This window comes from Ranitomeya variabilis, chromosome 2, assembly GCF_051348905.1.
Source record: "Ranitomeya variabilis isolate aRanVar5 chromosome 2, aRanVar5.hap1, whole genome shotgun sequence".
Classification (NCBI taxonomy): Eukaryota; Metazoa; Chordata; class Amphibia; order Anura; family Dendrobatidae; genus Ranitomeya; species Ranitomeya variabilis.
This window is the reverse complement of record NC_135233.1, coordinates 28904308-28919264: the sequence shown is the minus strand read 5'-3', so window position 1 is coordinate 28919264 and position 14957 is coordinate 28904308. Positions and strand designations below refer to the sequence as shown.

Sequence of the window (14957 nt, the reverse complement as noted above, 5' to 3'; positions counted from 1 at the left end):
CTGGAAGCAGTACTGGAGTCCTTGCTGCACACGGACTTGCAGCTTGAGAAGTTGCACTACCTCATAGAGACTTAGTCCCCTCTTAAAGGGAACGTTCACCCATAGCACTTAAAGTATAATGATGCCTTAAGAGAAATAGTGATAATGCTTACATGTAAAGTTATATGTAGTCAGACAGTTGATAGTAAGAAATGTTTAATGATGTTGCTAGAAGAATGAGGACAGGAAGTGAACCCAGATGGGGTTAATCGGTGAGTCTTCCTAGGAGCCATACAGAGATGGCTCGGTGATCCTGAACTGAGAGGTGGAAGATAAGTTCTATACTGTGTATAGTAGCAGAAAGGCAGTAGGCCCGGGCGAAAGGGGCGGTCCTGCAACAGAACGAGAGGCAGTAGGCCTGGGGCAGATAGACAGGCGGTCCTGCAGATGTAAGGATGGAAAATGAAGGAAAAGTTGATTAGCCTTATAGTGTTTTATAAGAAGGTCTTTAGTGGATTTAGCGTGTACATCCTTAAAGGCAATGTTAAGTTATTGTTCAAAAATTTGCACTTAGTAGAATACCCGGTTGGGTAAGAGAAGTTATTTATAGTATGTTATTTAAAATATTTAACCATGTTTGTAACGTTCAAGTGTCCTCACCTCCCATAAAGGTAAGCTCTGTTCAAACTTACTTATTGTTATTGCATTTCAAAATTGTATGTCTTTTTGCTGACATGTATTGTTGTTTTCTTCCCAGTCCAGGAGTACTGGATTTAACCGGGGGGGAGTGCAGCGCCCCAGAGTCCTGGTCGTTGCAGTACTGATGCTCCGCCGCTAAGGGGGGCTATGGTACGTCTGATGGCACTGAAGGAGTCCACCTGACCAGGTATCACAGACACCAATACACTTCACAGTCTGGCCTCCAGGGGGAGCTAAGGGTACTATGTATTAGGCCACTCCTCACAATCTGGTAAAACTGGGGGTTGGATAGGAAGTTAGAGAGAAGCTGACTGGGAATCGAACAGGCAACATCCTGTGGCAGAGGGTGTTGCGGGGAGAGACTCAGGGGGGTCCCTGTCAGGGGTGGGATCCTGGCAGAGACCTAGCGAACTGAGAGAATGTTACGGGACCGCGCCTGCACGAGATAGCGGCGGTGCCCTAAGAAAGGACAAGAAGCGAGGTTTATTGTGCTGAGTGAGAAACGAGATTAACGCAACATGGAGAAATACCAGTAGGAGTCGTGCTGTAAGACGAGGCAACATCCTACTGAGGCGCGTAGCCGGTGGCCGGAACGCCGAGGAAGTACTAGGCTCCAAGCAATACTTCAAACCTACGGCAGGACAGTCAGCTATAGGCGGGCTGTCTCACACAAATCACCTACGAAGACATAGGGGGCAACAACAGGAGAAGGGTGACACTAGGGTCCAGGAAGAGCTCCGAGCCTACCCGTCATACGGGTGCGTCCTAGCCATATCACCTGGGGGACGAAGAAGAACATCAGAATCGAGTTGTGAGGGAACTTCAGAAACAGACACAACAGTTGTGGGGACTATCCCGTAAGCACAGCAGGGGAGGACCACAACACACAAGCGCTAGAAGGTAGGCACAGATTTCCACCTGCAAAGGGAACTCTGGAGGTGCCATCGGACCGGACGGACTTGCGCAGCCTGGTTAACCGTATTCCGGACTGAGGATCCTGGAGCCTTCAGTAAAGAGGTAAAGAGACTGCAACCTGGTGTCCTCGTTATTTACTGTGACCAGCACTGCACCGCACTACCACCACCATCCACACCTTTCATTGGGCGCCCCTCAGCAGGGTCACGGACCGGGTCTAGCCACCGTGACAACCCCAGAGCAGAGACTCAGAGGCCCGGTACCGGGTACCCCTCGGCCCTGCGGCAGTGGGGGCGCTACACATGGCTCCTGCACATCAGGAAGATGTTCGCTTTTTGGTGTTGCATAATTTGCATGATGTGGTCGTGTTGGGTTTGCCATGGCTACAGGTCCATAATCCAGTATTGGATTGGAAATCAATGTCTGTGTCCAGTTGGGGTTGTCAAGGGGTACATGGTGACGTTCCGTTGTTGTCAATTTCTCCTTCTACTCCTTCTGAAGTCCCTGAGTTTTTGTCGGATTACCGAGATGTATTCGATGAGCCCAAATCCAGTGCCCTACCTCCTCATAGGGATTGTGATTGTGCTATTAATTTGATTCCTGGTAGTAAATTTCCTATGGGACGACTTTTCAATTTATCTGTGCCAGAACACGCCGCTATGCGGAGTTATATAAAGGAGTCCTTGGAGAAAGGGCATATTCGCCCGTCGTCGTCACCATTGGGAGCAGGGTTCTTTTTTGTGGCCAAGAAGGATGGTTCTCTGAGACCTTGTATAGATTACCGCCTTCTCAATAAAATCACGGTCAAATTTCAGTACCCTTTGCCTCTACTGTCTGATTTGTTTGCTCGGATTAAGGGGGCTAGTTGGTTCACCAAGATAGATCTTCGAGGGGCGTATAATCTGGTGCGTATTAAACAGGGCGATGAATGGAAAAAAGTATTTAATACGCCCGAGGGCCATTTTGAGTACCTGGTGATGCCATTCGGGCTTTCTAATGCTCCATCTGTGTTTCAGTCCTTTATGCATGACATCTTCCGAAAGTATTTGGATAGATTCATTATTGTATATTTGGATGATATTTTGGTCTTTTCGGATGATTGGGAGTCTCATGTGAAGCAGGTCAGAATGGTGTTCCAGGTTCTTCGTGCTAATTATTTGTTTGTGAAGGGGTCTAAATGTCTCTTCGGAGTTCAGAAGGTTTCCTTTTTGGGTTTCATTTTTTCCCCTTCTACTATCGAGATGGATCCTGTTAAAGTTCAGGCCATTTATGATTGGACTCAGCCTACATCTGTGAAGAGCCTTCAGAAATTCTTGGGCTTTGCTAATTTTTACCGTCGCTTCATCGCTAATTTTTCTAGTGTTGTTAAACCGTTGACTGATTTGACCAAGAAAGGTGCTGATGTGGTGAATTGGTCCTCTGCGGCCGTTGAGGCTTTTTGGGAGTTGAAACGTCGTTTTTCTTCGGCCCCTGTGTTGTGTCAGCCAGATGTTTCGCTCCCTTTTCAGGTCGAGGTTGATGCTTCTGAGATTGGAGCAGGGGCTGTTTTGTCTCAAAGATCTTCTGATGGCTCTGTGATGAAGCCATGTGCTTTCTTTTCTAGAAAGTTTTCGCCTGCTGAGCGTAATTATGATGTTGGCAATCGGGAGTTGTTGGCTATGAAGTGGGCGTTCGAGGAGTGGCGACATTGGCTTGAGGGAGCCAAGCATCGCGTAGTGGTCTTAACGGATCACAAAAATCTGACTTATCTCGAGTCTGCCAAGCGGTTGAATCCTAGACAGGCTCGATGGTCGCTGGTTTTCTCCCGTTTCAATTTTGTGGTTTCATACCTTCCGGGTTCTAAGAATGTGAAGGCCGATGCCCTTTCAAGGAGTTTTGTGCCTGATTCCCCGGGAGTTCCTGAGCCGGCTGGTATTCTCCAAGAGGGGGTAATTCTGTCTGCCATCTCACCTGATTTGCGGCGGGCGCTGCAGGAGTTTCAGGCTGATAGACCTGACCGTTGTCCAGCAGAAAAACTGTTTGTCCCTGATAGATGGACTAGTAGAGTTATCTCTGAGGTTCATTGTTCGGTGTTGGCTGGTCATCCTGGGATTTTTGGTACCAGAGATTTGGTGGCTAGGTCCTTTTGGTGGCCTTCCTTGCCACGGGATGTGCGTTCTTTTGTGCAGTCTTGTGGGACTTGTGCTCGGGCCAAGCCCTGCTGTTCTCGTGCCAGTGGGTTACTTTTGCCCTTGCCAGTCCCGAAAAGGCCTTGGACGCATGTTTCCATGGATTTTATTTCAGATCTCCCTGTCTCTCAAAGGATGTCGGTCATCTGAGTGGTTTGTGATCGCTTCTCTAAGATGGTCCATTTGGTACCCTTGCCTAAATTACCTTCCTCCTCTGATTTGGTTCCACTATTTTTCCAGCATGTGGTTCGTTTGCATGGCATTCCAGAGAACATCGTGTCGGACAGAGGTTCCCAGTTTGTTTCAAGGTTTTGGCGGTCCTTTTGTGCTAAGATGGGCATTGATTTGTCTTTCTCTTCGGCTTTCCATCCTCAGACAAATGGCCAAACCGAACGAACTAATCAGACTTTGGAGACCTATCTGAGATGCTTTGTTTCTGCTGATCAGGATGATTGGGTGACCTTCTTGCCATTGGCTGAGTTCGCCCTTAATAATCGGGCCAGTTCGGCTACCTTGGTTTCGCCTTTTTTTTGTAATTCTGGTTTTCATCCTCGTTTTTCTTCAGGGCAGGTTGAGCCTTCGGACTGTCCTGGTGTGGATTCTGTGGTGGACAGGTTGCAGCAAATTTGGACTCATGTAGTGGACAATTTGACATTGCCCCAGGAGAAGGCTCAACGTTTCGCCAACCGCCGTCGCTGTGTTGGTCCCCGACTTCGTGTTGGGGATTTGGTTTGGTTGTCGTCTCGTTATGTCCCTATGAAGGTTTCTTCTCCTAAGTTTAAGCCTCGTTTCATTGGTCCTTATAAGATTTCTGAAATTCTCAATCCTGTGTCGTTTCGTTTGACCCTTCCAGCTTCTTTTGCCATCCATAATGTGTTCCATAGGTCGTTGTTGCGGAGATATGTGGCGCCTATGGTTCCCTCCGTTGACCCTCCTGCTCCGGTGTTGGTCGAGGGGGAGTTGGAGTATGTGGTGGAGAAGATTTTGGAATCTTGCATTTCGAGACGGAAACTTCAGTACCTGGTCAAATGGAAGGGCTATGGTCAGGAGGATAATTCCTGGGTTTTTGCCTCCGATGTCCATGCGGCCGAGTTGGTTCGTGCCTTTCATTTGGCTCGTCCTGATCGGCCTGGGGGCTCTGGTGAGGGTTCGGTGACCCCTCCTCAAGGGGGGGGTACTGTTGTGAATTCCGTTCTTGAACTCCCTCCTGTGGTCATGAATGATACTTCGGCGAGTTCTGTCCGTGGACTCCCTCTGGTGGCTGTGAGTGGAACTGCTGGTTCTGAGGTTGCTTCCTCAGCTGCCCTCGTTTGTGGCTGGGTTGGCTTCTCTATTTAACTCCACTCAGATCATTACTCCATGCCAGCTGTCAATGTATTAGCACTGGTTCAGATCTCTCTCGGATCTTTCTGATGACCTGTCTTCTCCAGCAGAAGCTAAGTCCCTGCTAGTTCATTTGTTGTTCATTGTGTACTGAATATATTTCTTTGTACTTGCTAAGTTCTAGTCCAGCTTGCTAACATGATATTGCCTTGCTAGCTGGAAGCTCTGGGTTGCAGAGTGGCACCTCCGCACCGTGAGTCGGTGCGGGGGTCTTTTTTCACACTCTGCGTGGCTTTTTGTAGTTTTTTGTGCTGACCACATAGATCCCTTTCTTATCCTCAGTCTATCTAGTAAGTCTGGCCTCCTTTGCTGAAACCTGTTTCATCCCTGTGTTTGTGACTTTCCTCTTAACTCACAGTTAATATATGTGGAGGGCTGCCTTTACCTTTGGGGAATTTTCTCTGAGGCAAGGAAAGGCTTATTTCCTATCTTTAGGGGTAGTTAGCTCTTAGGCTGTGAAGAGGCGTCTAGGGAGAGTTAGGTACGCTCCACAGCTATTTCTAGTGTGTGTGTTATAGGATTAGGATTTGCGGTCAGCAGAGTTCCCACTTCCCAGAGCTCGTCCTGCCTTCTAGTTTAACCATCAGGTCATTCCAGGTGTACCTAACCACCAGGTCCTTAACAGCCCACGTTGTATATTGCGCAGCCCACGTTGCATATTGCGCAGCCCACGTTGTATATTGCGCAGCCCATGCAGTATATTGCGCAGTCCACGTAGTATACTGCGCAGCCCAGGCAGTATATTGCGCAGTCCACGTTGTATATTGGGCAGCCCACGTAGTATATTGCGCAGCCCACGCAGTATATTGCGCAGTCCACGTTGTATATTGTGCAGCCCACGTTGTACATTGCAGAGCCCACGTTGTATATAGGCTGCATAGGCAGCATCAATAGTAAAAAATTGGAGACACACAGGGTTAATAGCAGCGGTTACGGAGTGCGTTACCCACGGCATAACGCGGTCCGTTACCGCCGGCATTAACCCTGTGTGAGCGGTGACCGGAGGGGTGTATGCGGGCGCCGGGCACTGAGTGCGGGGAGTAAGGAGCGGCCATTTTCTTCCGGACTGTGAGCGTCGCTGATTGGTCGTGGGCGTTTTGCCACGACCAATCAGAGACTTGGATTCCATGAGAGACAGAGGCCGCGACCAATGAATATCCGTGACAGACAGAAAGAAAGACAGAAAGACGGAAGTGACCCTTAGACAATTATATAGTAGATGTGTCCATATTCCCTGTGTGTAATTGGCCTATTACAATAAATGCTGGTTACCTCTTCACCTGGCTCCACTGCTCCATTCTGACATTCTGTATCAGGGATTACACTCAATAGCTGTTCTAGGACAGAGGACGCCGTCGCACTCAGTTTTGGTTCCTGTGGCACACAAGGAAACCTCGATTTTACAAATGGCACATGGTAGGTGGAGGCCTTTTTACAGCTTTTGCATTTGACGTGTATACAATCCTAGTTTGTCTTTTTAACCATGTTTCTACTTTAGGCATTTTTTATATAGATAACACTTCCTGACTATTACTCAGTTATTACAGTGCATCAAAAATTTAGCAATCGGTGTGATGATTAAATATAGATTAAAGGGGTTGTTCAAATCGTATATATTGATGACCTATCCATTAATCTCTAATCACCAGGGGTCTGACACCTAACACCCTAGTCAAGCAACTGTTTGCAGCTCCTACGGTGGCGGATGAAAATAGTGTACAGAGCCGTTACAGCACAGCGCCATATACTCTCTAGTGGCCATTCATGGTATTGCAGCCAAGATCACATTCATTTCAATAGCAGTTGATCCGCAATACCCAAGAATGGCCACTACATGGTGTATGGAGCTGTTCTCCATTGATTTCCTATTGATTACCCATCTTTAGGAGAGGTCATTAATATCTTAGTACAAAACCAGAATTCTTCTGACTTCACCTGTACTTCAATGACATTAGCGACCACCACGTTGCCAATTTCTCTAAAATAAATAAATAAATAATTAATTAAAAAAACACAAAAATTAGTAAAAAAAATTAAAAAATACATTGAAAAAAAAGGGTCTAACTTACAGAGCTTCGGCATCTCTCTCCGTGAAGACGCGTAGACAGAAATCTGCCTCCTGAGCCGGATAAAAGGTTGCAGGGACAACCACGTATTTTCCGATCGGGAGCTGGAAACGCTTGGACACCTCGCGGAGGTTCTTGTAGTTGTCCGTATGAGCGACGTCCTTGTACTTCTTGAAGAAATCTTTCCCCATTTGAACACTGAATGAAGCCTTGAGGAAATCATGGAGAACAATGTATATTACAGACATATGGTCTCCTCTACATAAGCTGCCGCCATTTCTTCCTCTAAGAGACGTCAATGGGCAAAGAAATGAATTTCGTGCAAAATCAAAAATTTTCTTTTTTTTTTTTTTGCTTTTGACTTTTTTTTTTTTGCAACTTTTTAATTGTAAAAAAACCTCAAAAGTTTTCCTAATTTGCTCAAAAATATCTGATGTGCCTAAAATCGCTCCCGAAGATAACCGGAGTATACCGTATTTTGGGCCACTTTTTTTTTTCCACAATGTATTCGTTTCAGATGAATCATGAATTTCGTCATGAATCAGACAAAAACACCTAGAAACCCCAAAAAGTGAACACATAAGATAGAGTTTTAAAAAAGGTGTAAATTAAAAGAAGAATTCCAAACAAATGAAAAACAGGCAAAAAAAAAACCATCAAAACTTAGCAAAAAAAAAGTGGTGCAAGTGCAATAATGAAGCAAGCCCACTTGTCTAGCAGCTCGGCAAATCAAGGTAGCCTTTAAAGTCAATACGTCCCCTTAAATCCAGCATTCTCTGGTGACTGATTATTTTAGGATATCTTTATTAGATTTGGAGCTATATATTTTATGAAAGCTGAGTTTTGACCACTTTTAACAAATGGTTAATTTCTACCTTCCACGACTAGAGGGAGCTCACGATATACTGTTAAACACTGCAGCATCTCACAATTTTTTTCTTTCCTTAATTTCTTTCTTTTATGTCAAGAACCATAACATTTTTTTTTTCCCCTGGCAAAGTTTGACATATGAGAACTAGCTTTTTTGCGGGAGGAGTTTTTAATGACACCATTCACTTTGCCATACAATGTACTGAAAAACTGGGCAAAAAATTCCATCTGGGTGGAAATGGTGAAAAATAAATGCACCTTTGAAATTTTGGGTTTTATTTTTACTGCATTCATTATGCAGTAAAAGTAACCTTTCGGTCACAGGTTTACGGGGACAGAGAGGAGCCATAAGACCGCAGCGTCTGATTTGTCCTACTCCTCCACTAATTACAGTAGAAGCCCTTCCTATTAAATGGTGCAGGTTTCTGTTAGCAGTGCAGGGGTTAATATGTTCAGCTTAGAGTCTCTGTAGCTTCCTGCTTGGATAATCTCAGCTGTTCAGTGTTGACCACTCCCCTCTCCCATATATATACTGGCCTCTGGCAATCTGGATTGCCAGTGTTAGTCTTGTACTGCCTGGTGTGGAGTGGAGGTGCTGGTTGTTGGTAGAGGCATTTGGAGTGTTGATCTGAGACTGTTGCTTGGTGTTTCTGCTGTGTGCAAATGCTCACCCTCTTCTATTTGGTTTTCTTTCCTTTTCTCCTCTGTGTTTCGCACCATTGTCTGTGAGTGCATATGTGTATGATTGTTGTTATCTTTGATTTATCCCTGTACGTCCTCCCTAGTTACTCTAGTTTGTGTGTGTATGTATATGTGTATATATATATATATATATATATATATATATATATGTGTATATGTATATGTATATATATATATACACACATACACTATTAGTCCCCACTTCTCTTTTCGGGGAGAGGAACAGATATAGGACTGATTCAGTAGTTCAGCAAGGTATTTGGCCCCTGCATCTTCACCATCAGAAGTAATCTGGGGAGCAGGGATAGCTAGGGCTCCTCTAGCGTTAGGGACAGGGAAGGAGCCCCTGGCCCCGAGTACTCTGACAACAGAGTTCTGACACTTTCAATATTGTGCTTAGGTAAGTATAAATACAGCGATACCAAACCAAATAGAATTTTTTATTATTTTAGTAGTTTAAAAAAATCTGAACTTTGTACAAAAATAATATTCTGGGCTTGTTTTTTTTGAGTGCTGATCGATATTTATATCCGTGATTGACAGCAGTATTTAAATGGTTAAACTGTAGCGAACAGATCATGTTGTTGGCGATAGATGCTGGCTGTGAAACACAGCTTCCATCTGCCCCATACAGCCCTCACGCGACCAGGTCATTAAGGGGTTATTATACAGTGAGCATGCAGTATGAGCTCCCTCTACTGGTGGCTGAACGCGGACAGAATGTTATTTTATGATTTAACTCTGTAGTCTTGAATTATTAATTGTTTTTGTTTGTTTTAGTCATCTTTCTATCCTTTTTTTTTTTTTTAACTTTGCACCAAATTAATCAAAACGGCACAAAATGTTTGGTGAGTTTTGTGATATTTTTGCTCTGTTTCATCTTTTTAGAACAAAATGTATTTGTATGCGCAAATTTAAAATGGATTTTGCATTCCGCCAGGGTCCCGGAGGACCATTGTGCACAATATTTGCAACATTTCCATAAGGCGCAAATGATTATATTACTCCAAAGGTAACTGTATAATAAACATGTCCACAATATAGAGTATATAAAAAATAGCAAGGACTGAAAAACTATAAAAGCCATAAAAAATTTGGAGAAAGCATAAAAATTCCTAAAATTTTAATTTTTAATTACTAAAAAAAAAAAAAAAAAGCAAAAAAAAAAAAAAAATGCAAAAATGATGGTTAGACAGAAGAGATTCAGAAACAAAAAATCTGACAACTATAATGATGAATTAAGAGCTGAATTCTGGTTCAGTTTAGAATAAAAGGTTACTCCCCAACATTAAAGCTAAATTCGCATGGCCGATAGTCACTGCCTGAGCGTAGACCATGATGTCCACACTGGCCATGGGTCTCCTACCCCAAACTCATAGTCATAGATGAGATTGTTGAGTTCAGGCCAGGAGAACCGCCGCCGGTCCAGTCATCATGGTCTGGGCTTGGGCCGTGATGTGCAAAATGAGCCTAAAAATTATCCCATAACTGTGATGGATGGGCGTTCGACCGTTTGGACCTTCACCAATCCTTAGAATGGGGCTCTGAAATGCAAATGTATGCACACCCCCCCAACATCAATCAATGTCAGCTATTGTGCCTGTAGGGGGTAAAAATTATTCCAATCCGGTAGTTTGTATATATAGAGGGGGGAGGAAGAAAGGACCGGGAGAGACGTGTGCCCGGAGCGCTGCGTCTGCCGTTATCAATCGTACCTCCTTGGGGATCTGCAAGAGAAAGGATGAAGAAATCATAAGCCACAAGATCAATCTCCAAGTAGTATCCCATCTTATACATGGCGCACAGGCTCTTCTATGCATGGCAAGAAGTGATGACATTTTCTAGGCAGTTCCGACTTGGGAACCTGACTCAGTATATCGGGCTAATTTTTGGATCAACATTATCCATAATTTCATGCAGTCCCAATGCAAAATCTGTAACACGGCCCCCACCTATCGCAAATATATAATACTGACATATTCTTAAGGGACTTTTCGACCCACTCTGACACCCAGGTGCAAATGATACCTTCACCCTCCCCTCCCCCACTTATAGTTACACCAGCTCCCATTGAATTTAAAAGGTTGTGCCATCATTAAAATAAGTCACCTACTTAAAAGATGGGTGGGAGTCCGACCACTGGGACCCCAATTGATCACAGGCTTATAATTCCCCGCGTGTTACCACTCCAGTAATGGGACTTCAGAGTACAACAATTTCTCCAAAAGTCCCTTGGAAAGTGAAAGGAGTGGATGGCACATATGCGAGGTCATAGCGGCATTCTAGAGCCCCATAATTGGGATTTTGGGGAAATCCCGATAGTCAGACCCCCGGTGATCAGCAAGTTGTCACCTATCCACAGAATAACTTTTAAAAATGGAAGATCCCTTTAATCAATCTGTATTCAGCAAGCTCCCCCTAGTGGTGGCTGCTGGAAGCTAAAATGTTATCATATCTCTGGGGAAGAAGAGAAGAGAAGGGGATTTGGAGAAAAATGATATTTGCAAAGAAATATTATGCACAGAAATTTTGAGATTTAAGTAGGCGTAAGAATTTTTCTGCATGGATGAGACATATATTGTTATTAACTACTATTGACCCCCGATACAAAGAAATGTAGAATAAATGTAGTATGGCTCTGCCAAGCGACCACAAGGCAGGCGCATGAATCCCTTTGACCTTGACATGATCGAAGGGCTCTGTTTAGAGGTCAGGAGTTTGGGTACCCCACTATGGGCAGCCCTCAAGGGCTCATATGTAACAGCTAACATAGGGCAAACTATGTGTATGACCCCTCTGACCTGGTAGATATAGAAGCCGATGTTATATAAACTCCCGCCCTCGGGCTTCTTCCGTCTTCGCTCCTTTTGCATCAGGCTCACAATGACCGTGCACAATGATGTACCCGTGCCCCCGGCGCCATCATCGTCAGGTTCCTCCAATGTGATCAGGAACTGAGGATTGGTCCAAAAAGTGGCTGTTTGAGGAATAAAGAAGCGTCTGATGAATCTGCACATGCCACGAAAATCTCTTTAATCCGGCAGTCGGTAATCCGGAATATGGCGTCTCTTACGGTTTCCCTTGCACCCTCCGGCGGTGCATCCGGCCGCCCAGTTCCCTGTGAATTCGGTGAGGCACCACTGGTGTTTCCCTTTGTAGCTCACGTTGTCCAGATTAAGATGACATATCTCTACTCGGAAAAATTCAGCCAGAAAGGAAGAAAACGGCATCCTGAAAAAGGGCACAAAATACAATAAAACCGTCCATAGGGGCCGCTCTTCCCCAGTAACCTCACCCATGTCTCCTTTCCCCAGTAGTCGGAGCTGGGCATCCTACCTCCCCCCAGTATTCCCAGCAGGACCCATCATTCCCTTGTAGTTACAGAAGGGCCAAGTCACCTTTCCCCAGTAGTCGGACCTGGGCTTCCTACCTCCCCCCAGTATTCCCAGCAGGACCCATCATTCCCTTGTAGTTACAGAAGGGCCATGTCACCTTTCCCCAGTAGTCGGACCTGGGCTTCCTACCTCCCCCCAGTATTCCCAGCAGGACCCCTCATTCCCTTGTTGTTACAGAAGGGCCACGTCACCTTTCCCCAGTAGTCGGACCTGGGCTTCCTACCTCCCCCCAGTATTCACATCAGGACCCCTCATTCCCTTGTAGTTACAGAAGGGCCATGTCACCTTTCCCCAGTAGTCAGAGCTGGGCTTCCTACCTCCCCCCAGTATTCACAGCAGGACCCATCTGTTGTGAATTCCGTTCTCAGGCTCCCTCCTGTGGTCATGAGTGGTACTGTGTGAATTTGTTCTTGGGATCCCTCTGGTGGCCTTTAGCGATATGGCTGGTCTTGGCTGGGCTCAGCTGATTCATTTCCTGCCTATGCTGGGCCTATTTAATTCACCTGGCCCTTCATTTGTTGCCTGCTGTCGGTGTATTCAGTCTGGATTCTGAGCTCTCCTGAATATTTCTTGTGACCAGTCTCCTGTTGGTGAAGCTAAGTTTGCTTGTTCATTTTTGCTCATTATCTCCTTGAAAACGTTTCTCAGTATATGATGAGTTCAGTCCAGCTTGCTTTTATGTGATATTTTCGCTTGCTGGTTAGTTCTGGGGTGCAGAGTGCGCCCCCCACATCGTGAGTCGGTGTGAGGGTTCTTGCATTTTCTGCGTGGCTTGTTTTTGATAGTTTTTATACTGACCGCACAGACTCCTGCCTTTTTTCTGTCTATCTAGTATTAGCGGGCCTCATTTGCTAAACCTGTTTCATTTCTACGTTTGTGTTTTCCCCTTAACTCACCGTTATTATTTGTGGGGGGCTTTCTAAAACTTTGGGGTTATTTCTCTGAGGCAAGTGAGGTCTTTGCTTTCTCTCTAGGGGTAGTCAGTTTCTCAGGCTGTGGATAGGATCAGGATTGCGGTCAGTATAGCTTCCACATCCCCAGAGCTTGTCCTATGTATTCAGGTCATATTTGCCTGGTCAGTTTTGAGATCCTGCCACCAGATCCATAACACCCATCATTCCCTTGTAGTTACAGAAGGGCCATGTCACCTTTCCCCAGTAGTTGGAGCTGGGCTTCCTACCTCCTCCCAGTATTCACAGCAGGGGCCCTCATTCCCCCAGTATTCACAGAAGGGCATCATCCCCCCTTCCACAGGGCCATAACTGCATTTTCTCATCTCTTTAGTATTCATCATAGGGCCCCACATTCCCCTACTACTCACAGAAGGCTAACTCCCTTTTTCCCATGTGGTCATATCTGGGCTTCTCCCACCGCCCCCGAATATTCACAGCAGGGCCCTTCATCATTCACCCCTAGTTCTCACAAAGGGCCACTTTTCTTTCCTACGTGGCTATAGCCATACTTCCTCTTCCCCAAATATTCTCAGCAGGGCGAATAATTTTCTCCCAGAAACAAAGGGCATCTACCCCTTTTTCCCTTGTAGTCATTGCTGAACTTTCTTTGTCCTCCCATTATTCACAGCAGGACTTCATCTTTCACCCTCCCCCAGTGGTCACAGCTGGGCCTCCACCTCCCCCACTACTCATTGCCGGACCCTTTATTATTCTGCTAGTGTTTACAGGAGGGTCTCTCACCCTTTCTCCAGTAGTCACAGCTGGGCTTCCTCCTCCCCAGTGCTCACAGCAAAGCGTCCCCTGTCTCTACCCTCCCAGTTGTCCTATCTGGATATTGCTGCCATGAGACTAGCCAACATGAAGGGAAGGTACTCTGTGAAGGTACTTTCTGGAATCATCACCACCACTTTTGACAAATCAAAACATAGATCACATCTGGGGGGTTTTAGCATCTTCCGCAGGTTTTGTACATTTGTTGCACAGTTTACAACTCAACACAATTTACTCACCAGGTTTCTCCATCGTCGCAATCAGTTTTAAGATCTGCCTTTATTCTTGGGTCAACTTTATCCCATTCTGGTGCTCTGCGAGATGACAAAATCCCGAGTTTATACAAATGCTGCCTCGCTGATTGCCCAGGGAGTTTTCATTCACACAATATGATTATACCGAAATGGTTTTTACTCTGGGAGTCCGCACAACAATGTTTGAAAAATATTTTCAAATGTTTTTTTTTTTTTTAAATAATAAAAATAATAATAATGTGGGAAAACAACAATTACTGCTGCCCTGTCTCGATATAAATGATGTAGGCACAGACAGTACTGTTACCTTGTCTCCACATAAATGATGTAGGCACAGACAGTACTGTTACCTTGTCTCCACATAAATGATGTAGGCACAGATAGTACGGCCACCGTGTCTCCACATAAATGATGTAGGCACCGATAGTACGGCCACCGTGTCTCAACGTAAATGATGTAGGCACAGATAGTACAGCCACCGTGTCTCAACGTAAATGATGTAGGCACAGATAGTACAGCCACCGTGTCTCAACGTAAATTATGTAGGCACAGATAGTACTGCCTCCCTGTCTCTTCCTGTAAATGATGTAAGTACAAATAGTACTGTCTCCCTATCTCTCCCTGTAAATGATGAGGGTACAGACAGTACAGCCTCCCTGTCTCTTCCTGAAAATGATGTAGGTTCAGGTAGTACTGCCTCCCTATCTCTCCCTGTAAATGATGAGGGTACAGATAGTACAGCCTCCCTGTCTTTTAGCGCCCCCACGGTCGCATGGCCGAGGGGTACCCGGTACCGGGCCTC

At 45.4% G+C, this 14957-nt stretch overlaps 1 protein-coding gene across 1 annotated transcript in view; it reads right to left on the bottom strand.

Moving 5' to 3' along the window:
- LOC143804273 (calpain-8-like) overlaps positions 1-14957 on the bottom strand; it is a 53421-nt gene that overhangs the window by 19444 nt on the left and 19020 nt on the right. Inside the window, exons 8-14 of the mRNA XM_077282207.1 lie at positions 14141-14215; positions 11856-12013; positions 11584-11759; positions 10498-10509; positions 7214-7419; positions 7080-7122; positions 6417-6518 (exon numbers count right to left, since the gene is read on the bottom strand). Coding sequence (XP_077138322.1) covers positions 6417-6518; positions 7080-7122; positions 7214-7419; positions 10498-10509; positions 11584-11759; positions 11856-12013; positions 14141-14215 — 772 coding nt within the window. The remainder of the gene's footprint in view (positions 1-6416; positions 6519-7079; positions 7123-7213; positions 7420-10497; positions 10510-11583; positions 11760-11855; positions 12014-14140; positions 14216-14957) is intronic.